Source organism: Uloborus diversus, chromosome 1, assembly GCF_026930045.1.
Source record: "Uloborus diversus isolate 005 chromosome 1, Udiv.v.3.1, whole genome shotgun sequence".
NCBI classification, from domain to species: Eukaryota; Metazoa; Arthropoda; class Arachnida; order Araneae; family Uloboridae; genus Uloborus; species Uloborus diversus.
Window position 1 is genome coordinate 73,985,998 of NC_072731.1, and position 25,466 is coordinate 74,011,463.

The 25,466-nt window shown below is 33.7% G+C and overlaps 1 protein-coding gene across 2 annotated transcripts in view; it reads right to left on the reverse strand.

The window, feature by feature from the left end:
- Nucleotides 1-13,931: 13,931 nt before the first annotated feature.
- Nucleotides 13,932-25,466, reverse strand: part of LOC129234648 (ras-related protein Ral-A-like) — a gene marked incomplete in the record, with an annotated part of 84,966 nt that continues 73,431 nt past the window's right edge. The window contains 2 exon segments of one of the 2 annotated variants that reach the window (XM_054868683.1): nt 13,932-14,664; nt 24,635-24,809. In XM_054868683.1, the coding sequence (XP_054724658.1) occupies nt 14,557-14,664; nt 24,635-24,809 (283 nt within the window). 2 annotated transcript variants of the gene reach the window in all.

Consider the following 25,466-nt stretch of genomic DNA (forward strand, 5'->3'; position numbering starts at 1 on the left):
GATATTCCTTTTTTAAGAAGATGATCCGAGTTTTCCCACTTCTGCTTATCAAAGAACTCAAGTTAAAATCTGAAATTGTAAATTTTCGCTATACAATCGAATTTTTTAAACTTGCCAACGTACAATGTTTAGAACATCAGCTCTTGTTCTGTAAACTGGTTACTTTGAGAATCTAAAAAATATAACACTAGGCATTGCGGATGACCATCATCAGAGAACTTGTTTCAAGACGGATTACGACGATCAGTTCGAAGATGGACAATGAACATGTATAATTCCAGATTTCAATTTTGAAGCAGAGAGACTGCTATGAGCTCATCGATAAGCAGAACTGGTAAAACTCGGCAGCTCCCTCTTTCAAAAAGTGGACTTCCGATAAAACTTTGAAAGAAATTGCTTGGTGGCGTACCTACTGGTACGCCACCAGTAGTATGGTTTTCAAAACTTCACGTCATACTAAAGCAGCGAGACGATAGGTAAAATAAGAAAAAGAAGTGTCAGGTACTCAAAACCTCACGTGTCATACTAATGCAGTGAGACGATAGGTAATATAAGAAAAATTAATGTCAGGTAGTTTGCTGCCTAACCAAAAGGGATGGATTATTCGAGTCAGATTAGAATCTAGAAATATTAAGCCACAATACCATCAAGCCACAATTTCAATCAAGACTGAAAATTATGAGGAGTAAAATAGTTCAACTCGCATGCAAAACTTATGTTTTATTGTAATCAATGTGGTTGCAGTTTGAGGGCTCAAAACCCATTAAAATTTCTTTAGAAACGTCTCTTGTTTCAAAGGGTGACTGATGTGGGCTGTTGCAAGCCACATTATTTTAAAATTTTTATACTTAACCTTTGTTCTCTATCATAGGTAAACTTGACATTTTGAGCCAAAGTTATCTGCTAAGTGGAGAATTAAACATTTTTTTACTAGATAAGAAATGCTTTTATTATTTATTTTTTTTCGTATGTATGTAAGAATTAATATGAAAACAAACTTTTACAAATCATAACTTCTAATTTTTTTCTCTAAGTACGGAGCAACACGATGTCATTCAATTCTGACTATATTGGTCAAATTCAAGACTCAACGCATGTGTGGAACTTTAAAATACAGTTTATTATTAAAATGATCTTATGCAATGTGTAATCTACACAAAAAGCCTGCTCTTAAAAGCGATAACATTAAATTTCTCAAATTCTGATATTTGATGAAATTATTATAACTTTTTCCAGTTTTTATGCATTTATGGTCAACTTCGAGGCGCGAGCGACACCTTAAAATATTTTTTGCGGTCGAAATCCTTTTGTTGAACCAAATATCTCTACAAAAAGCAATTTTTCCGGGCTATTACTTAGCGTTTATCAGATTTTGATTTTTTTCAATCCACCCTAATGAGCATGGTCAGTAATTCAAAAGTAAGTCCACCTCGAACAAAAGCGGGATTAAGTGAATCTGAATCCAGCTTTTGTTCTAAAAAACACTGCTTATTTCGTGGCGAGGAAGCAGATGAAGAGACTGAGAAGAACAAAACGCAGAATTATCGCAGAAAAATTTAAAGTTTCCACACTTACATTCAAAGAATCACTTTTAAAATTATCTAAAGATCGTTCTGAGGTGTGTCAAAAGCTGCTCTTGCACGTTTTAATTTTGAGTATGATTTAGTCGATGCTTTATGAATTTTTCTTTCATTATTCTGCGTTTTCTTCTTCTCAGCCTCCTCATCCGCTTTACAGCCACAAAATAAGCAGTGTTTTTAAAAACAAAAACTGGATTCAAATTCACTTAATCGCGCTACAGTACGAGGAGGACTTACTTTTGAAGTACTGGAATCTTTATCCTCACGTTGCTGCAGAGATTGAATTTTTCCGGGTGTATGATTTTCTGCAATTCACGCGAATTGTAATGGACTTTTGACTTCTTAAATAATTAGCATTCTTATAACTTCTCCCGAGACTTGCATCGATTAAAGTTGGCATTCCATAACTGCCCAGCACAACAGTTTCCCCTTCAGTCAAAAGTTTATTGCAAATAAAGCGAAATTGTTACATTTTTCTTAAACATTGATCAGCACAACCAACAGTAGACGCTTGTGATAAATACGTTTATTTACTCGAACTGCACGTTTAACTCAAAAAGAAGCAGGTACGTCAGGAGTGCCCTCCCCCCTAGGAGGGCTCATGGCCCAGACTGCGCCATCGAAATTTTTAGGGGGATTGTTTTGAGGAATATTTTTCATTTGGAGGGAGGCATGCTTTTGGGGGGGGGGGATTTCCGCGAAAATGAGGGGATGCGCCTTTGCTCTTAGTGGGTTGGGCACCTCTGGGTACGTGAACGATGCCACACGGACTAGAATAGCCAGATGTTATTCAAGGCCACGCGAGTAGAGGGGATTCTGCAAATGGCTGGCTGTCTTTTGAGAGTACGCAATATCTGGGAAGGTTTGATCTTGGAGAAAAAAAATGATAAGGACCATTTTTATAGAGAATTTTGAGATCTACAACTTTGGTCTGCGGTACTTTTCGATAAAATTTACCGTTTTTGAGAAAAATCCAAAAAACCTAAATTTTTGACCTTTGACCCCGAATAACTTTTTTAGCGCACATGGGATCGATGGGGACTTTTGGCACCTTATTTGTAATAGTAAACCCAAGGTCCCTACAAAAATTTAGCTTTCCCGGAATTTTTGTTATTTCAATTGTCTAAATTGACCGGACTAGTTGTGCTATTGCTGGTTGTTCAAAAGAGGAGTACTCAATGTTGTCTCTGGGCAGAAACAGCCTATTAAGAGTTCATTTACAATAAACATAAGTCCTAACGAGACACATGGTCAGCAATTCAACATTACAGAAAGGAACTATTGCTTTTTTTCTAGTCCGACTGCATATTCCTAATTCAGTGGGAGGGACTCTATTATCGGTTTCCGCGGAAATAGGGATGCACCATACCTGCTCCTGATGATACCTGTCAGTAGCCATTATGTATCGTCCTCTCCGGCTTGCTTAGTACACTTGCTTAATTTACTGCCTAAACGTTTTGAAAAGGATTAGTGAACGACAGGTTTTCATTCTGGATGTCGCGGGCTTCAAAGAAAGAACAGTGGTGTCCGTTGACAGGAAGAGAATTTAGTAAACATAATCCTAGCTTAAGTTTACAAAAGTGGTGCAGTAATGAAAATCGCTGAAATTTCATTTTCTATGAATGTAATTTTTAACCAAATGGTAAGGGTTGCTATAGTATCCTTAGCACCTCCCCCTCCTCCCCACTGCTCTACAGATCCACCATTGAAGCTGTATAAATTTTATGAAATATTACAAACTTAGTAAAAATATTAAAGTATTAAAAATATCTAAAACTGAAATTTTATCGAGTGTAAGTTCTGACCTCAAGGGGATACTATAGACCCCCTTAGCCCCCCCCCCCGCATAGATCTGCCAGTGAAATGTATAAATTTAATTTAATATAATACAAACATAAAATATCCATAAGTAGTGCAGTATTAAAAAATATAAAATTTCAGTTTTATCTAGTATAAGTTTTGACCTCATGGAGGTAGGGGGGGGCTATACTCCCTTGCCCCCCCCCCTCATAGATTCGCCACTGACGGCGTTAATTGGAAAGTAATAACTTCAGATTAAAAACCTCGATAGCAGAACAAAGTTATTGTCTCGAAGACTTTCCATGAAATTACAAATCGCATTGTAATCTGTTGTAAGTTTTAGCCAAATGGGAGAAGGGGTCACAGTCCCCTTACTACCCCCCCCCCACCCCAAACTCGCCATTAATAAACCACCGTATATAGTGTGCATATTTAATAAAATATAATGCATGTTTGTAATTCGCAGAAGTATTGACGTATTTAAAATCTTCGAAATTTCGGTTTTATCTAGTGTAAATTTTGACCTTATGGGAGAGGAGGGGGGGGGGGCTACAGCTCCCTTAGCCTTGGAATGATGTAAAATATATTACGGCTAACTTTCAGATTAAAAAATACCTCGATCGCAGAATGAAATTATTCCCTCTGAGCCGTTCCGTGCCATTGCAGATCACAATTTAATCTGTCGTAAGTTTTGACGAAATGAGAGAAGAAGCTACAGTCCCTTATGCCCTCTCCCATCCCCCATGTATACGCCGCTCTACATAGTGCTTCTATATTTATTTAAATATAATACAAACTTAAACATGTTACAATATCGCAGTATTAAAAATCTCTGAAATTTCGATTTTATCTAGTGTAAGTTCAGACCTCATGGGGGGGGGGACTATAGCCCCTTTAGCCCCCCCCCCCCCGTGGATCCGCCACTGATAGTGCTTCTATATTTATTTAAATATAATACAAACTTAAGCATGTAACAATATTGCAGTATTAAAAATCTCTGAAATTTCGATTTTATCTAGTGTAAGTTCAGACCTCATGGGGGGGGGCTATAGCCCCCTTAGCCCCCCCCGTGGATCCGCCACTGCATGCATTTGACCTAAACTTGCAAATGGTCAACTTGTACTATTTTTCTGGGATACCATGTTTTCCCATGCTTTAGTGCTACAAAATTAGCAGTTTTCAATAAGAGATGACCGTCTATCTGAAATTGGTTTGATTTGATTCTTAATGTTTTCTTCGCTTTGGTCTATGTCATCCTCAAATTCAGTTTCAGATCTGAATGTTCGCTTTCTTCAATATTCTCATTTGATGTATTGAGAATGCATTCGTTTTTTTGTTTCTTCCATCGAAAAAAAAAGGGATAGGATTTGTTTCATAGTACAATACTCTGAAGCAACGAACAGTTTTTCCCCTTTGCGAACTGCATTTCTCATCTAGTGTGCAACTTGACAGGGATGTTGTTTTTTCCCAATATTTTCACCAATCGTAAATTGTTCTTATAAATACTCCTTCTGCTTTGAAGTGAACTTGAACTGAGTTCGTAAAGATAGGGCCCATCCAATTTCATTAAATTGAACTTTTGGCAATGCAGGGGTATTTATTAGTTGAAAATTTGAAGCATTTATATAAGATGTTTGTAAGAGCTTCTCTCTATACATCTTTCGTATAAAATCCTTTTGCAAGTTGAGGTCAAATGTATGTCAAGAACAATTGGAATAAATAGATTTGTTTGGCCGAAAAAACAAGATGAGTATTGGTATGATAATCTAGACATATTATGCACAATACATCCGCCTGTACCTATATCAAAACGGGCATTTTCTATTCAAGAAAAAGACGCTCTTACTGCCCAAAGCTATTTATGTTAAAAGATACACATTTTTGTATTAAATTAAAAATAAATATGTTCAAAAAAACTATCTGGGGATGAAAAGATTAAATAAATAAATATTAAAAAACGCCATAACGTACTAACTTCGAACGATTATATTTCCAAAAATAATAGGAGTGATACCGATTTTTTTTGTGCAAATGTTAGACAAACATGTCGGTTATCAACCAAATTTAGTATCAGATCTCTGCTATGAGGGCGACAGTTGTAGTTAGATTTTAAATATTTGTGTTTTTGTGAAATTTATCGAATAAAAGTTCCAATATCATCTGGCGCCCTTATAGTGACACCGATTTTGATACATATTTTTGATGTATGTAAGTGTGGCTAGAAAATGATCTAAAAATATTGGTGTCATCATGAAGGCGCTTTGAGAAAATTGGCCTTGAACATAGAAAAAAAATTCATTTTCGGTCATTTTTAAACGGAGTTTGTGGGCGTCGCCCTTGTAGTGTCACCGATTTGACAGCTGTAACAGTATCTAAAAAAAGCATATAGTAATATAGAATTAAAAAATCCATGTCATTATAAGGGCGCTTCAAGCAACACGCACATTAAAATCTGCAAATTTGAAAAACCAGCAAAAATGTGCCACGCTCCCTAAACAAAAAAAAAAAATGTTTTCTCAAAAACGGTGAGTCAGACAAAGCTCAAATTTTGGATTTACATTACATTCATGATAAGGAACAACATATGTAAAAATAAAATAAATTAAAAATCCCAACAATCACAACCTGCCTGATCCTTACAGACAATGGCTCTTAAACACCTATTTTCTAAAAGATATTGTCATCCAAAGTGGCTATTAAAACCGTTCAAGTAAAGAATAGCTTCTTTTCAAAGCGCTGTAGCTAAAGTTTGTCATTTCGCATCTTCTTTTCGTTAATACAATTAGAAAGAATATATTTTTTCCTTTCCAAATAGTTTTTTCTTGGATGGTGGTCTTTCGAATAAGGATAGAAATGAGTTTGAAATTCTGTCTATCGCAACGAAATGTCATGTTTACACTCAGATTACGGGAAATTTTATCACACCGGAAGCCTGAAATTTTAGGAACTCAAAGTAGTTTTGGTTGTCAATACGTTTAAGTATTTTTACGAATTTGAGTTCATTAATTTTTGTGTATCATGCATGCAAAGTCGCAAAAAAAAAAAAAAAAAAACGCAGTGGAGAAACTTTTTTCCAGATTTTAGAATGTCATAAATTCTGAACGATTCAAAAGCTCTTACTTTGTAATTCTATTGTCAGTATACATGCTTTTAATGGGTTATAGTTGCAGAGCGTAAATATTGATTTTCTAAAAGATATTGGCATCCAAAGTGGCTGTCAAAATCGGTCACATGAAAATAGCCAATTTTTAATACGCTGTAGCTCAAGTTTGTCCCATTGCATCTTCTCTCTGTTGATACCATTAAAAAGAAGATATTTTTTCACACAGAAATATTTTATTCTCTTGTAATATTTGAGCGGCCACTTAACTTTAAAATATTTTAGCGGCCCTGTGCAGCCGCACAGTTTGCCACCCCTTAAACACGGCCCTGACCGGCCACTTTATAGACTGATTGCTATGATATTATGAAATTTAATTCTGAAATTTCTTTTTCATGTTTCAATTTTACGTTTCCTTACGAACACGTTTTTTTAATAAGGAACTTTTTTAACTTTAAAATATTACCAGAATCACCATGACAACATAAATTTTCGAAAATACAAAACATTTCGATAGCTGTACTGAATTTTTTTTATGTTTTCCAGTTTCAGCTGCATTTTCATTGAAACACATCTCAAAATGCAACACATACCTGTTACACCCGGTGGTCTCCGTCTTTTAGAAATCATTTTACCATTTAATCCATACTTGACTGAAGCGGACCCTTTCAGTTTCTTCTGTTGATCCATTCATTGTTACTAAGTTAGAAACCACGCGTTCAAATCTTTACCCAATGATGCCTTTAGTTCTCTCGTTTTCATGCTACTCTATCGGTCAAGGCTCTAGAACACGTGAGGTAAAGAGGTCAGCTCATCCCTGCATAGTTCACGGGGTCTTGGCGAAGTGAAGGTCAAAGGCAGTTTAATGAGTTAGGTGATGCTGCGTGATGTGGGATTGGTCCAGGGTGCAAGTAAATCTGTTGATTCTTCTCGTCATTTGAGACTAAACCACTTATCCATCCAACCCAGTATGCAAATAATGAGGAGATGCTTTAAGTTTGTATTTGCAAAACGTGTAACAAGTAGTGCTTGCATCGTTCATGGATTATATTGCTGCTGTAGACAGAGCTTTAGATTTGGAGAGGAGGAGGGGGGGGGGCGTTAATAATAATTGGTTTATAATTGTAAAATTGATGCAAACTTTCTATGTAACTAGGTTTTAAATTACCCTCAAAAACCAGCTGTGGCACTGAGAAGCAAAAGGGATGTAAATGCAGTTTTTTTAACTTTCGATTAAAACGCTTTTGAAGCTCAGATCCTGGTTAGGGCATCTCACGCTATACCACTTAGCCAACCCAGTATGCAAATATAATGAAGAGATGCTTTAAGTTTGTATTTGCAAAACGTGTAACAAGTATTGTTTGCGCCGTTCACGTATTGTATTGCTGTAGTAGACAGAGTTTTATTTTGGAGAGGAGGGGTAGAGGGACGCCGTCCTCGGAATAATTGGTTTATTATTTTAAAATTGATGCAAATTTACTATGTAAACTGAGTTTAAGTTTCCCTCAAAAAAGTTGTGGCACTGAGAAGCAAAGGGACTTTAGAGAAAAGCGCATTTGAAGATCCAGGGTAGGACATTTGAAACTATACCATTTAGCCAATCCAGTATGCAAATAATGATGAGATGCTTTAAGTTTATATTTGCAAAACAAGTAATATTTGCACCGTTTATGGGTTATGTTGCTACTATAGACAGAGCTGCAGGCTATTAAAAGGGGTGGGGGGGTGGACGCCATTCCCTGAATAATTGGTTTATTATTGTAAAATTGGTGAAATTTTAACATGTAAATTGGTTTTAAATTACACTTAAAAGCAATTGTGACACTGAGAAACAAAGGAAGGATGTAAGTAGATTTTTGCATACTTCCTTTTATGCGTCCTGAAAAAACACAAGTTTTGCAAGCTGTGTTCCGCTGCTTTCCATACAAATAATATTCCAAGGTGAGGATAAATGCCTGAATTACTTCCCTATTGGAGTATTTACAGGGGTGGGGTTAGTATTAATTGTACGTACGCCTAGTAGCCTTGTTGTTATATCCAGGCCCGGATCTATGAATTTTGGGCCCCCATACAACAAAGTCTGTAGCGCCCCTCCCCAGAGGCCAGCAGTGTATATTTGTAACGTTAAGAAGTCTTAGTGCTAGTTTTTTGCAATATTTTTTTCTAATTTCTTTTCGCCATTTCTTGCCCCCCCCCCCCTTCCCCCTCCCAATGATCCGGGCCTGGTTATATCCCTTTGTACCCAGCGTAATGAGATGCATGAAATAACTGCGCTCTCATATCAAACCGAATATGGATGGGTGCTCTGGATGGAATAAAATAATTACTCAAACAGTTAACTTTTAAGTAAAAAAATGCGTGGATTCTTTTTTATATGATTTTTACACAGATTCTGCATTGATGACTACCCATCGATGAGAAATGAAGGCAATTGATATCAAGCTTTTTTAAATTTACATTAAAGTTAATCTTTCGGTCAATTATTTTATTTCTATTGTTCTAAGTTCATTCAAATATTAACTTATACTTGATGGTGGGACATTCTGTCGCTGCTGATTTTACTTTGCATTCAGAGGTTATAGGTTACTTTTTAGTTCATATTGCTACAAGAACGTGCTTTATAGCTTTTTAAATTTTTACAGCAGAACTCTAAATTGACGTTTTTGCGGGATTGACAAGAAAAAAAAAACGGAATAGGCGGAAGCACGTTATGCAAAAGTCGCCCAAATTTTCATTAAATGTTACAAAATAATTTAAATGGAAATGGATTCAAACAGTAAAAATATTTCACAACTTTATTGATTGCATAAAAACTAATTTCATAAACTGTCTGGCAAAACATCATTCTTTCAAAAATTAGCTGGGTTTCAAAACTTTGATAGTATTTACCTGCTTAAAACTTTTGCTTTCGTTTCGATAAGAGCCCTTGCAACCACTATGAAGCTTAGTAAGTGTTGTTCCTGTAGGAAGAGTTTCCGTTAGGGATGCACCAATAAGCAAATTGGACGATTACCGATTTATGATCGCGGTTATTTTTGATACTACAATTTCTCCATTACTTTTTTCCCCTCAAAATACGGGGGTGAGACATGATACCCTTTCGGAGGAGCTAAAATACCGCTTTGGTGCAGAAAAATTACCGTTTTGCTGCAGGCTGGAGCAAGAAAATTATCATTTTTGCGCAGGATGAAGTAAAATAAAAAATCGAATTTGGATTGAAATACATCACCTAACAGGTAGGAAAAATTTTCAGAAGGCAAGCTGAAGCAAAATAATTATGAGTATGGATCAAAATTAATTTAAACCCTGGTTCGTCAGTTTGCCAGCAAAATGTCATTTTTAAGAGGACAATGGCAAAAATTAGTAAAAAAAGGCAGAAACAAAAATTTGCAAAGCTAAATCTAGTTTGAAAATCATCAGCAACTAAAATGTTTTCTTTTTTTTAAAGGGGGTGGGGGGAGTATAAATTCCCCTCTACTCCTTCTATTTTTTATGTTTTCGAAATCACCATGCTCCTTCAGCATGGGTGAAAGAATGTAATTAACAGAGCCGTTATTAACGATAAGCTAAGAAAGATATATAGCTTCAGGCCCCCAACTCGTTTCTAAAAAAAAATAATAAATAAATACATAAATAAAATAGTACTTAGGAAAAATAATTTTCAAATGCTTGAAAACCTTAAAAGTTTGGAAAAATGAGGCTGCAAATCTTGAATTTTAAAATCTATAAAAAATAGGAGGTGGTGGGGCCAATTAAAGCTTGATTCCAATTCAGCTTTATGCTACATCCTGCATCAAAAATGTAAAATGGCTCGGTTCAATTTTGACTTCTCCCGGCTCTTCAGCCGTTTGGATTCTGTCGGATAGCCGAAGTTCCATCCAGTACCTCTCTAACTGGCATAAAGTGGGTGATGGTACTGGTGTTTCTATTATTAACAAACTGGAACATATTTCTTCTTTTCGAGAGGTGCATTTTCAGTGGATTCCATCTCACGTTGATGTACACGGTAATGAGATGGCCCATATCTTGGCTAAAAAAGGGACTGGTGTGCCCGGGAGGTGCATTATCTCTCAAGTGTGGTAGGCGAGATCAGACGACCATCACTAGGCTCGTTAGTGGGCACCTAAAATCATTGACTTATTGCAGTGGAAAAAAGACTTTTCCAGCCTGTGTGAAGTGTGCCGACCATCAGGCCACCCCCGAACATATACTGAATTGTCTGGGACTTTCAAAATTGGATCTTTTGGCGGATCCTATGTTGGTGTTGGATTTTTTGAGAGTGACGAATTTCATAGACCTGGTTTAGCGCTGCTAAACACCGGAGATTTGCAACAACAACAACAAAATGTAAAAATCATGGTTCTCATGTGTCTGTAACATATTACTTGCGATAATTTTTTGTGACTCACATGTTTCATACCTTGCTATTTATTTAATTCCGAATGCAGTATTTCGGAAATTCTTTTGTATTGCTTGCTTTTATCTTATTTCTACTGCAGATTGTTAGGAGAGACCAAACATCTGTTTAGCACAAAAAAAAAAAAAAAAAACATATTAAACTACCTCTATTTTTTTTTCGTTTTCTGCACTACTTGCAACTGAAAAAAATGTTGTAATGAGAAATCTTTTGCTTATTTTCTCTTTTAAACTTAAAACAGCTGTTTCTTACAAAGTTAGAACAATACTGTAAAACTATACAACCAAGTACTAAAATGTCAGAGATTAGAAAGTGCAAGTGAAGTGCCTCAAACAATTTTAATTGTTCTAGAGTGCTTTAAAATAATTATATAAGTCTCTGAAACTCCTAAGCAAGGTGTGCTTTAATTTTTTCTTATAAAGTGCACAAATTATGAATTGTCCAAAGGGTTAGTATGTTACTCTCTTGTTACCTATTTTCTAAATCTGTCAATAATTTCTTTATTGAAGCATTTTTTGCTATTGATCATTTGATATTTAATTCATTGTTGTATTTGTCGGTGGGTTGGAAGGATAATCAAAAACTTATTGTATTGAAAGTTGATGTAAACAAGTAACTATGCATTATCTTTTCTCCTTCCGCGTTTTTTCCCTCCGACGAATGCTGTCGTTAATTTCTCGAACCAAACACAATTTTTACTGAGCATTATCTTAATTTGCAAAATAGTACATAACTTTTAAAAAAGTTTTGTTTGTCCATTTTTACAGACATTTTTGTACTTCCAATTACCTCTTGTAAGGCTTCAAAATTCAGAATTCAGAATTTTATATTGATTCAATTTTTTTTAAACGGACCGCATAAATTTAAAGATATTCTATATATGTATTCATCGACTCTGAAGAGAGCCTTGCATCACTCATGATATCGTTCTCCCTCTTAAGTTCAATCCAAAAAGGACACCAGGCAAAACACATTAAAAGTAAAAAAATTAAACAAAAAAAGTCAAAGCTTTATGTATCACAGGAAAGAGATAAACTTAATGGAGAGAAAAAAAACTTCACTTCCAACAGAATAGTTGTGTGGTTTACCAAAGGGACCCCATATCTGAAATAGCTTAGGGCCCCGTAAAGTCTAAATCCGGCCCCAATAATGAATATATTTCACTTCAGTTACTAGTAAGTACCACATGGAATACTGCCGTGGGCAGGTAGACGGCAGTATCTGCAGAAATGAGTTTTCAAGATATTTGAAGAAATGTGTATGGATTCAATACTTCAATGCTAACAATTGGAAAATGTTGAAAATAGACATTTTTTTGCGCCTATTTTTCTGCGGTAACCAAATAAACAAGTTTGTACAATAATGCTAACATATAACATATGACAAAAATGCAAAAAAAAAACAAAAAACAAAAATTGAGGTTTCTGCTTTTTACCTGCCCACGGCAGAGTAGTCATCTGAATTCCATATAAACTTTTAAACAAAATCATGACTTGTGCAGTTGCGAATTTACAAGTTTGGTGGCCCGTTTGTCTAGACAAAACATTTTTATGTGTCTTTTGAATCCTTTTCAGGAACTTACGTCATGGGAGCCCTTTGCAATCACGATTTTCCACATGGTACATCCACCACTGAACTTGTACATAAAAATATCAAATGACCATTTGCAGCAAAATGAACCAAAACATTGTTGCTTGCATATGTGACTTTGTTTGCAACAAGTAAAAGACCCGATTAAGCAATTTAAGCCAGTCTCAACAGCATTAGATATCCCGTAGACTGATTTCACAAAAATAACAGTTGCTTGTTATTTGCGGCAAAACTCGCTGAGAGATAATTAGAAATCAAGTTTGGTAAAAGTAAAAATGAGGATTGAACATCATGCAATCTTGCCTTCACATCTTCTTGCTTATTTATTACACCTAAAATAGAAGTATGACAGGGGTGCCCTCCCCTAAATATCACAAAAAAACCCCCAAAATCAGGAGGCCCCCCCAAAAGAAAAATACCCCTTAAAACACCCCACCCCTAAATTTCAATGCCATAGTCTGCGCCATGACCTACTCCTCCCTAGGTGATCACCGGAGTAAGAGAAACCTTAGTTATGAACAAAAAGAATTTTAATAGTGCTTCATCCAGTAGTACTGAAATAGAAAGAATATTTGCCAACATTTGTTGGTCACTCAAAAGCTCAAAATAGATTTAAAGGAATTAAAAATGTTTCTAAACTTGTACTTTATTAAATGATGCTTAAACAAGAATTGTTTTGTATTGATAGTGATGAAAATGCTGATAAATGTTGAATGAGTAATTTTTTGTACTTTAAACTCTCTTGAAAATCTTAATAAGAATTTTACACTTATTTGATACATTTACTACTACTGTTTGTATATTCTATTCATATTTCAATGTTCATTTACTGGTTGATACATCTTACTTAAAAACGATGAGAAGAAACGATGAAGTTTCTATTGACTCTGTAATATATTCTATTTATTGAAGAATAAAAACAATTAGCCAACTTTCCCCCCCAATAAATCCTTTTCTGATGAAAAAATTTATAACTTCAGAGTAAGACAAGGATATTAAAAGATCCCCTTAACATGTCATAGTATTAAAATTATGAACTACATTTTATTGCACAAAAATTGCATTTTACTGCAGACATGCATTTCAATTGCAAACATCAATAAGGGAGACGGTACAAATAGAGAGTTTTTAAAAATCAGGATTAAAAACCCCATATTATTATTTAGAAGCACTTAAACAGATAAGTTAAAAACCTCAAAATAATAAGAAATAAATAAAAAGGTTAAAACAAATTAATTCAAAATATAGGTAGAAGCATTAAGGCAGTAAAAAACAAACAATTACTCTTTCCAAAATTCAGTATGGAGGGGGGAGCTATCCAGCGGCGGTTAAGCGTCCTGATTTTTTGCAGGGGGGCTCCAAAATTTATAGATCCAGGCCTCTCTGCACATGAAAAAACTATGCACGCTATAAATGGAAAATCATTATAGGCGAAATTTAAGCAGAGAAAACTTCTTATTTAAATACAGAAACATTTATTGCTCATTTGTAGCAGAAATATTACATTTTATATATGCATATATGTATAACAAAACATTTTACACATTCTAAAAAATCATATATACATATAAAAACAAGAGGAAACACTTTGTACACATCATTTCCTGTGAGCAAATCAATTTCTACATCAACAAAATGGCAACTTTTATTCAACGAATGAAGAACTAAACTGAAGATTGCTACAATGCTAACAAAATTTAACTGAAATTAGCAAATACTAAAATGAATATCTCAAATTAAAAAACGTGTCAATGCTTTTCAGAAAAAAGCATTATTAATTAGCTCTTTGCAATTACTATTTACATCACTGATTTTATTTTAAGAGACAGAGTGTAGAAGCTGCTCTTTTTTTTCCATTTCAATTAATTTTTGAAAATTACAAAACTTTTACAAAAGAAAATTCTAGGTTTTAGTGAAATTCAGTGAAAAAGAGCTAAAGCATGCAATCAGCATTTTGCCTTTAGTAATACAAAGTTTCTCTTGGCATTTCAAAAACAAATGTAATGAAACATTTCAATACTGGCACATTCAGTCTGTAAAATAGTAATACATTCATACACCAGCACCATTTACAATATAACACATTTCTTCTTTCTACCAGGCTTCTTGGGTCCATTATTTGTTTTACTTTCAGAGAATTTTCTGTTTTTAATCTCTCTCATAAGGTCAAAAAAAACCTATGCAAAAATAAAAAATATATATATCAGGACATAAAATACAGTCTAATAGCAAATAGTCAAAAGCATTATGCCTCACAATTAAAAAAATAAATAATCAAACTACTATATTCAGATTATTATGAGTTAAAAAGAACGTATACAATGTCAGAAAACATCAAGTGATGGAATGAGTAGAAAGTCTAAGAATTTGGTAGGGCATAAATCAAAAGTGAAAATAAAGATCAAATATAAAATGCATTCTAATTTTACATGTTTCTAAGCATTCTTGCAATGTAAATAGTCAGACAAAACATATAATCAATACTTCATCTAAATACCGCTAGGGATGAGATCTGAATTACAGTTGATTTTACTTTACTAATTGTACTTTTATACTAAGTAGCAGGGTTGTTTCGTTAAACTGCATGGTTTAAACATTTTCTTTTTTTTTTAACCAAACAGATTTTCCTGAACCAAAAGTTTTCCCCCAAATATTTTCAGTTTTTACATTACGTTGGATGTAAATTTCAATTTTTGCAATGTAAGCAGCAAACATTTAGACGTAACAGATAAAATAGAATTTTCAAAATTATTTTTTTTAATGCAAGTTTTTATTTTTAAGCACTTTTATTATACTTGGCCTGATTGTCACGGAGAAATCTGAGTCCTGATTTTGCTTATATCTCTGCAACTAGACCACTTAGAGACTTCGGGATTTCACTAAATTATTTGCTTAATCTTAAGGTACAACTTAGCACTAAAAAATTAAAATTCTAAAATAAAATTATCATTTCAGTCAGGATAGAAAACAGTAAATTTCATGTAATTTCCCCATTAAATGTTTAAACATGAAGCCCATTGTTACAAATTTTGTTGCCTTGTAACAGTAATGTTAAAAGCAATCATAATGAAAATTTTGAATCAAGGCTTCTCTGAAGCAAGGATGAAATTAGCAAGCATAAATCCTAAAGAGGAACAAAGATTAAATTTTAGAGCCTACTGCTTAAAGTTTTAGACACATATAAAGGTTTTTCCCCTTTTAGTACCGATTATTTATATGAAAAAATAAGGTGAGGTTTCGTGAGGGTAAAATTATTCTATTTCTGAAATACATTTACACTAAAAAGAATAAAATAACAAAATTTAAAAAAAAAAATACTAAGCACTTTTCATAATGCACTCAAAAGGACAAAATAACTAATGAACCTATAGTTTTAAAACAGTATTCAAACTAAAGTCACTTTTTACAACACACCACAAATTATTACATATTTCTAAACATTAACATTCATGCAATATTTAGAGAAATTATCTTGATTTTTAATAGCCAATAGCATTAATATATTTCAGATTGATTTTTTTATTGTTTCTACATTTACTTTTATTTCTCACATGTAAATCCTTTCTGGCCATTCCCCGCCTTTGGTTCAACGAAGTTTAGGGAGAGGGAGCAGCTTTTGTTCGAATAATGTTTTCAACATTTTTTTAAAAATTATAACGTGCTACTTTAGGTCTACTGACTGTATACCCACTCTATATGATCTGAAATTTTGTACATAATCCATACAGATGTACCAAACACCCAACCCCTAAGAGCTGTTGAGTCACCTTCCCCCCCTCCCTCAAGAAAAGAGAGATGGAAGAGAGAGATACTAAGTCTGCAAAAGGAACGTAACCCTTAAGGCTGCTCTTCAGTGAGGGAAAACATTGAAGTTAGGGTGTAAATGACTTTCTTCCTTGAACGACGGGAGTGAACCTGAATCAAATGATTGACACTTCAACAGCCAATGGAGTGGACGGTAATCGATGTAAGGCAGGAACACGTGACCTGTCACAGCTGTCATTGTTCTGGAGGGAAAGGAACCCCTAAATGACCCCCGTCGTGAAGAGCAATCAAGGAAATTAGCTGGCGGCCAAAACCCCACTTGAACAGTACCGACGCGAAGGTTGAACAGAACAGAAAATAATAGTCAGTACCAAAGGGTCTGCGGTAATTTTTGAAACAAAGTTTTTTTTTTTTTGGATATGCGTTCCCAGATTTTATATTCATGAAAAATTGATGAATGAAATGAAAATTTATCATAAATTGAACAGTAAAAACGATTGTCATATTTTTTTTTAAACGATGTTTTCAATTACCACGTCCGAATTTTATTTCGTTCATAAAGCTAATTCGTTTCTTGTCTGAAGTTTAATTAAAGAATGCAATTTTTTGCGTTAGGATATGATTATATATATATATATAAAAAAAAACATAAGAGGTATAAGCTTAGTGTAAAACTATGGTGTAGTCCCGGAAAAAAAGGGTGAGGGGTGAGGAGGGATGATTACATATCGGTTATCGGATATTTACAGTCAAGAGGTGGAACGATGCTGATTTTATTTTTAATTATTGGGAGGACGGCAGAAATGTCGTAATCAGAAAACAATTTCATATTAGGATATGGTTACATTTCAAAGAGGGGGGGGGGGAGGATCCCGCTATTATAAGTATATATATATCTATATGGTCGAAAGAGGAATACTTCTGCAATTTGATGGAGGATATGCAACGCTGAACTGACATTTTTGTTAATTAATCAATTAATGTTTTAGATATTTATTTATATTTTTCCGGTGATTCATCATGCGCAGGGCTGCATTTGTTTACTATCAGTAAACAAATCATCCCGCAAAAACATAGATAATCAGCGTGGTGACTAGAGCAGCATACACAAGACTAAATGATTAATATACTTCTTAAATTTGAAATTCTTTTTCAAAAATAATAATAATAATAATAAAAATAATATTAATAATAAATAATATTTTACGCATCAGAGGAAAAGTGCAACAGGCTATAATAATAAGTAGTTGGTAAGTCTTTTATTGAAGTGTATTTTCGAAGCACGCAGTTATATGATATTTGAGAACATTTGAAAATACATTTCGTGGGTGGAATTACGCGAGCAACAAGGAATTACTTGCAATAATGTAATTAAATTAAAAATACAAGCTGCAGTTTACTTGTAGTACACTTGGAACAATGTACTTCGACTTATTCAAATGCAAAATGTTAGGAGGAATAGAATAACTTTTTAAAACTTTTTTTGGTTTTTTTCTTCTCAGGTCTTTTTTTTTCTAATGGTTTTCAATTTTTGGTTACATTAGTTATGCATTGCTTTCTGCGATTCAAAATAGTAACAATAACAATAATCAGAAATGCTTTCCTTTCTGCGGATACTATGGTGAGAAAAGCAACGGCTAAAATCACAATTTTCAGAAAATTCATTCATGCTCGCATTTTGAAATTAAATGAAACATCTTTATTATCACACAATGTTGACAGCTTCGTGCAAACGAAGTCCTAAACTTGATAGCTGCACTCAATCAAGCTTTCATTGATGCAAATTATTGCAATCAATCAAACAATCGTAACAATTACGTGGAATATTCCCTACTTACGTCAATTGTTTGATCGTAAGAACGTGAACAATGTCTTACATACGTAATTTATATTCAGAAAAAAATATCAGAATTGAAAATATAATCCGACATTTGCAAATCACACACATTAGTATACTATCCTTTAAGTTTAAAAAATATTTCAATTTCATTTTTTTCTTTTTGTATAAAAGTATTCATGAAGCAGAATTTATAAATTGTTGAGTGTACTAACATTTATTGCTCTAATTTTTCTAATTTTTCTTTTTTTTTGATCTCTTCTCGACTTCCCGGGGAAATTTTAAACTGTTAGCAAAATTAGTGTAACTCAAATAACTCTAGAACGTGGAAGAGAAATCTGTCAGGCCCAATAAAAACTTTTTGAATGATGTAAAAGACAGAAACACATGTATCTATCTCTATTGATAAAGATGTTCTTAGTAACCCCGAAACAAGTGTAATTTAATTTGCATGTTTGTACATTAAAATAGTGTAATTTCTATGTTAATAAATGTTAACATTTAAAATCAACAAAAGTTGAGAGATGTGCGCAAAGTTGCGTGAGACTAATACCAATCATTCGCCCTCGAATACCTTATTATTGCTTGACCAAGACCAAATATATTCTTTTTTTGAGCGACCACAGTTGGTTATTGTTTTCACTTGTCCGTATAGTTGATGTTCTTTCGACTTTATTTTTCTATGCTTTTAATGCAAACTCGTCTGTTCCACGTGTCTTCGCGATCATGTCCCTCCTCCTGGGCGGTGAAGTTCATGTCCCCCGCTATCGACTTTACTTATTCCCGACCCTCTCGATTTTTTACAATACTTTTCAGACAAAACAGCATTCAGTCAACAACGTCCAGCATCCAGCCCCTGGAATTCATTTGAATGTAGACGTCTTGTATTTAAATCATGACTTTTACAAATGTAATTCGGATAGGAACCATTTGTAGAAATGAGAAACCCAACGAGTATTGTTCTACCACAATTCGTGATTGTGAAAAACATAATTTAAATTCAAGACGTCAAAATTCAAATGAAAGCTATGGGCTGGATGCTAAATGTTTCTTTCTTTTCTGTTTGGTATTAATTTATTTTTTGAATGTTTTCCCCCCATTTATGAATAATATTAAGTAATGATAATGTTTCAATGAAGCTTTAACACCATTTTAAATTGGGTGCTCCAAAATATCTTCAATTTTTAAATGTGTAAATTGTAAATAAAATATGCACTTTAAAAAGCATGAGCTTTGTGCAAGAAATAGATAAAGTCAAAAACAACGTCTTAAAAGCACATGTAAAAGATGTTAATTATAAGTGTAGAAAATGCATTGCTTGATTGAAAACTTGTGGCTATGTATTTGTTTTTTTATCCAGCATATTAAAAAAACTTTGACCTTTGACACTTTAAATTAAAATTCAACTAGAAATTTGGTTTTTTGTACTAATATTCAAGCCGTATATATTGTATTTGTGGTTCAGTTCCCTTCTTGTTGTTTACCTTTTTTATAGCGAAATTGAGGCTATAAACGAAATTGTTATTCGGTTCCTTAGACTTCACTATGAACAGGCGCAACTGCACAGTGCATACACACAAATATATATTGATAAAGACTGGCTAAAATTGAAAAACCTTAGGTTTCAGGGAAATGTTTTAGACGCCAGACAAATTATTTGTCTGAGCTTATGAAAATTTCAGTGTAACACGACTACCGGAAGATTCTTAGAACATTGTGTATTCATCCAGTTAAAAACGAAATGGTCAGTGTTCTCCCCCTTCCCCCATCAGTTCTCTAATTATCTGTAAATTTAAACCAGTGGTTCCCAATCTTTTGCACGTTGCGACCCTTTTTTGTCCAAGTAAAGGACCTGTGATCCCGTAGCCTACATGTCAGTAAAGTATCGCTAGGTGTGGACCTAACCTGGCAACATTGTGAAAGCTACGTTAGATGCTACATTACAAAACTGCTATGTTAGATTCGATCCACCCCCAACTATACTGTAGTAGGAATAATGTTTCGACCGAATAAGAAATGCTACACGACCCCATTTGGGGTCACGACCCTGGGAACCCACCCCTGCTTTAAAACAATTTTTTTATACTCATTCATGCTTTAAAGAAATGCAGGTATGTACCATTTTTCTCCTTAGAAAGTTTTCAAAAGAAAAATTCAGTGAAATCCTGTTACAACGTATATCAGTATAACGAAATACCCGTTTCAACCAAATAAGTTTTTAGTCCCGATTTTGAAGTTCATTGTTACTGGATTTCACTGTATTATGAATTACATGATCAATGTGTACATACCTTGTAAAGAATTTTTTACGAGTTTGGCTCGAGAAATTATTTTCAAAAATGTTTGTTGAGCTGTGGAAAGCATTTTATGCGTTTACATTTGTAGTAACATAGTATAATATAGACAAAAATAGATTCCAAATGTCTAGTAAGTATCTGAAATACGGTTTTGGACCCCGGTTTTTTTTTTTTGAAATGGTCGCATTATTTCGAGCAAAGTCTCAAAAGAGTGCTGGAAATATTTTGCCAGATTTTTTATGGAGCAAAATGTCAAACAGTACCTACCACCTTTTTCAACGAAATTCATTTTTTCTCGAATTTTAAAGAATCAAAGAATGGATATTTCAAAAAAGCAAAAAGTACACGACACAGATGGAGGCTTGAAAAATACTCGGAAAAAAATTTATATGAAAACTTCAAAGGAATTTGTAAAACCTTCATCCAACTTTCCCCGCAGGTTAACATTGGATCCGTAGGCTTTCAGACTCTCAGTGAAAAGCACCCTTAAATTTGCTTATGAAGTAGCATTAATATGCATATTTATCTTTCGTTGGATGCACCAGCTCCATTGTTTATGCCTTCTTGATGTAGTGAAAAGTAATGGGGGTAGTGCATCCCCAGAAATAGAAATATTCATTAATGCTATATTATAAGCATACTTAAGATCATTTTAATCTTAATTATATCCGTAAATTAATTTGAGAAACACGGAAAGGTTCTTCACTGAAGGTCTGCGATGCAACTTTACGCAAAATGCGATACTTCCTTTTTTTTTTTAAATTTACAACGTGAATTTTTTTTTTTTTTCGGATATAGGGTTTATAGGTGTGAGTCCTATACTCTGGTTTCATGCCAAAAAATAAGAGAAAAATTTTTAAAACAAACCCCTAGAAAAAAGGATGGCTTTTGATGATTTTAAAAATGTAATAAGTGGTAATACCCCCATGAGTTAACCAATTTCCTCCATATGTTCTTGCGTACTAACTTAGCACCTCTCTAGCCCCTCAGAAAAGTATTAATGCATAATATAATGATCCCTTCCCCTCCAAATAAAAATAATGGCTATGAAACTGTCAAAAACTGAAAAAAATTGCAGGCGACATTTCCAAAAAAGCGGGACGTTTGAATGGGAAAAGGTGGTCATATTTGGATTCAGGAGGTCATTTAGCACAAGAATTCACAAGAATTATCTCAGAAGCACTCTTTAAAAACTATATCCTTTCTGACCGCAAATCAAATCGTGAAGATGTTTCCAAGCATGTGGATTCACTTTCAAAAGCACTCATTCATTCCTTCATTGAAAATTGCCTCCGGAAAAGAGGGGAGTAGTAAATGGAAACGGTCGTTTGCGCTAATGATTGTAAATCTTATACACCTCACCCGGTTTTTCCCCTCAAGGAAGGACGGACTGGTGGGAGGCGTGGCTTAGTAGAGAAATTGAGCTTTTTCGAAAATATTTCAGATGGTTGGAACTCCGATATATTTTTAGAAATGGTCGCATCATTTCAAACTTAGTCTCAAAAGAGAGCTGGAAATATTTTGCATGTTGGGGCATTCTTAAAATTTCGATAGCACGATTTGCAGCTTTTTTACAGAGCGAAAGGTCAAACAGTACCTCGTTTTCGAAGAAATTCATTTTTTCTCGAATTTTAAAAAATCGAAGAATGGACGTATCAAAAAAGTAAAAACTAAAATACACAGACATAGGCTTGAAAAATACTCAGAAAAAAAACTGACCCGAAAACTTCAAAGGAATTTTGTAAAATAACATTCAACTTTCCCCGTAGGTTAACATTAGATCCGAATCTTTCAGACTCTCAGTGAAGAGCACCCTTAAGCATTTCAATCCACAGACTGTGTGCCAATGGAATTTTCCACAAAAGTTCAACCCCCCCCCTTTTTTTTCATGAGCGCAGTTGTAATTTAGAATTTAGGCCAATAGTGTTTAAAAGGATATCGTACAAAGTTCAGAAGGCCTATCCTTAATAGAAATATTTCATTCGTATTGCAAAATACCTTACGTTTTTTTTTTTGTACATACAATATTTATAGTTCTGAAATTTTCAGTTTAAAAAGTAAAGATTCCCTGGATACAGACAATTAAGAGAAGCGTGAAATGGAAAGAAAATCAAGACATTTTTGCAAATTTAAATGCACTCCAAAGTTAGGGCTGTCTCAATGGCAAGCAGTGGCGATCATCTCTTGGGCTAAAATTAGCTCTGCTTTCGGGGAGGCACAGCTAAGTGCCTTCCCGTCATGAATGCACAATACTTACACCAAGTAAACACAGTTAAAGGTTAAAAAGGAAAAGGTTTTTACTGAATTAACTAAGCACTCAAATCAGTTTATTTGACACTCAGTAGTGTTTCTACGTTGCCAGTTTAAAAGTTGAAACAAAAGATTGCATACCTGAAGTCCATAATAAAATTTAAGGTGAAGGTGCACATAAACAAATGATCAGTTAATAACCAGGTAAAATCTTTAATACAGTGAGAGGAAAAAGACACATGAATCTTTGCAAAAAGCATGATACAAACGCTTATCCTATATGTTACTAAATTGAAATTTACTTCGCAATAATAATCAGTTAAATGCTTACTGGCATTATGAATGTTTCAGATAACGTTAAAAATCATGTTTTTATCCACTAACACTAATGCGAAAAATAGATGCTGTGATAATCTGTACAACAGCAGTTCTGTTGTGGCACAGTGTTGTGGAATTTTTAACACAATGTCTGAACAACTATTTCCCAGACATTGTTGAAATGAAAATCATTGTGTTATCTAATAACACATAGGTCAAAAACTCACACTGCAAAAACACCCATCAACATAAAATCCCAAATGTACTGCATAACTTAGATCTGAAAACCAAATTATAAAAATATCCCACTAGTAGGTTACAGTGCACATTGAAACAGAAATAGTGATCGAACAATGAAAAAGAGTAGAAGTTAAACTAGATTTGTTGGCGCTAATTCCGACTGGTGAATGTAGTTTGTCAGAAGTAAGTCTCAGTTTAGGAAGACTTAAAAAATATTGATTGAAAAACAGGAAAAATTGAACAAAACAGAAGGTAAAACTGAATGAATATTAAAACCAGGAGAAAAGGGATAAAAAAATGGAACAGTAAGCAGATCTATCATATAATGTTGAGATTGGGAGACATGTCTTTCCCTCTTTGGGACAGGATTTATGTTTGGGGGAAAAGAAATGCTAAATTTGTCATTTTAGCCGATTCTTCATCGTATCCTCCTTTACCCCATATATATAAAAAAAATCCTCATTTTCTTTCTAAATTTTGATTGTTTAAAAATTACAGCTTCTTTTTACATTTCATTGATGCCATGTGTTGTGTGTAATAATTAGCGTTTTGCTGTAATTGTGCAATCTTTTATTATCTGGTTTCGGTTTACGACATTGATTTTAATTTTCTCATTTGTATAGAGTAAAAAGCTTATTTAGCAAAAATGCTAAGTTATTTTTAGAATAAATATGATTTACTTACTGCATCGATTTGAAAAAGCGTATAATGCATACCATGAAAAAGCAACATCCACAGATTATACACCAATGTAAATCATCTCTGATTTTTTTTTAGATTTTTTTTTTGATAAGATAAAAGGGATTGATAAAGAACAAAAAAAAAAAAAAGGCTCAAACACAAGACGCTGGTAGAATAGAATTTTGAGGAATATAAAAGAGGGGGGAATAAATAAGAGAAAAGGTAATAGGGGTAAAAATAAATATCATGGCATAGGTAGAAATAAACAAGAGAAATTTGGAAAAACATGCCTAACATTGCACGACATCAGTTTTAAATACTTTTTGAGTCAGGATCTAAAATCTGCAAAATTCCACAATCTGAAAAGGTCACGACCACATAATCAGAATTTGGGCTCCCATACTGTATGCATAAAAATGTCGGACATACGAAAGATTTCTCTTATGAAAGAAATTTGGGGTTTTTTAGTTTATGTATTATAATTTTATGTATTGCATAGATTAAGGGGGGACATGGTGGCAGCTGCTGTATAACTGATTCCATTGCATACCAAGCTGGAGTGAGTTCCGCTGCACCTAGTGCTGTGGAAGGGGGGGGGGGGGAGGAGGCCATTACCCAAGAATTTTTTTTTATAGCAAAAAATAATGCTAATGTAATGTAAAATGGTTTCAAACCTTATCTTTTGGCGAGTTCCTTCAAACATTTTTTTCCTATCTACAATACTGACTATACCTATGGAATGAATTACTAGAAATTTACCTTATCAACATTACATCTCGTCTTGGCTGAAGTTTCAACGTAAGGCACATTCCATTGCCTAGCTTTAAGATCAGCTTCCTCTAATGACACTTGTCGTTTATCTTCCAAATCAGCTTTATTACCAACAAGTAAGAAAGGGATATTATCATCTCCTTTCACACGTAAAATTTGTTCCCTAAAAAATAAAAGTGAGATTCAATTACATGATGCAATAAATTAATTTTCATACAATGCTTTTTTTTTAAAAAATGAACTAAAATAAAACCTTTTCTCATTTGTCAAAGACATATTTAAAAAACATTAAGCTATGACTGAACAGCATGTTTTAAAGTAAGTAAAAAGAGAAACTTGTTTTGGAATATTGTGAAGCAGAGTAATTCAATCAGAGAAAATTCTTTTGAAAAAATTAAAAGAAACTAAAAATTTAAAATTAAAGCTATTTGATCCCAATGTTTTAGTTGAAATAAAAATTTGTGGGACTTACCAGACCCTTACTTAAAATGTTTTTATGCTTCACTCCATTTGTATATAAATATAGCAAAATATCACTGATCTATTGAAAATTTTTTCATGAATACAATACTTCCTTTTTCGTAAAAGGAAGAAAAAAAGGAATTTTTTAAAAAAATTTCTTAAAAAAATGATCATATAAGTTGAAAAATGCTTTAAAAAAATAAATAAAAATAAAATTTGCAAGAAAAAGAACTATAGGAAAAAATGAAAAAAATCCTTAATTCTCAAAAAAAAGGGGAGGGGGAGGGATTTTACCCGTGGTGAGAAATTTTATTCTGATTCATAGAGACTGCTAAAGTTTTCAGCTAAGCATACAATA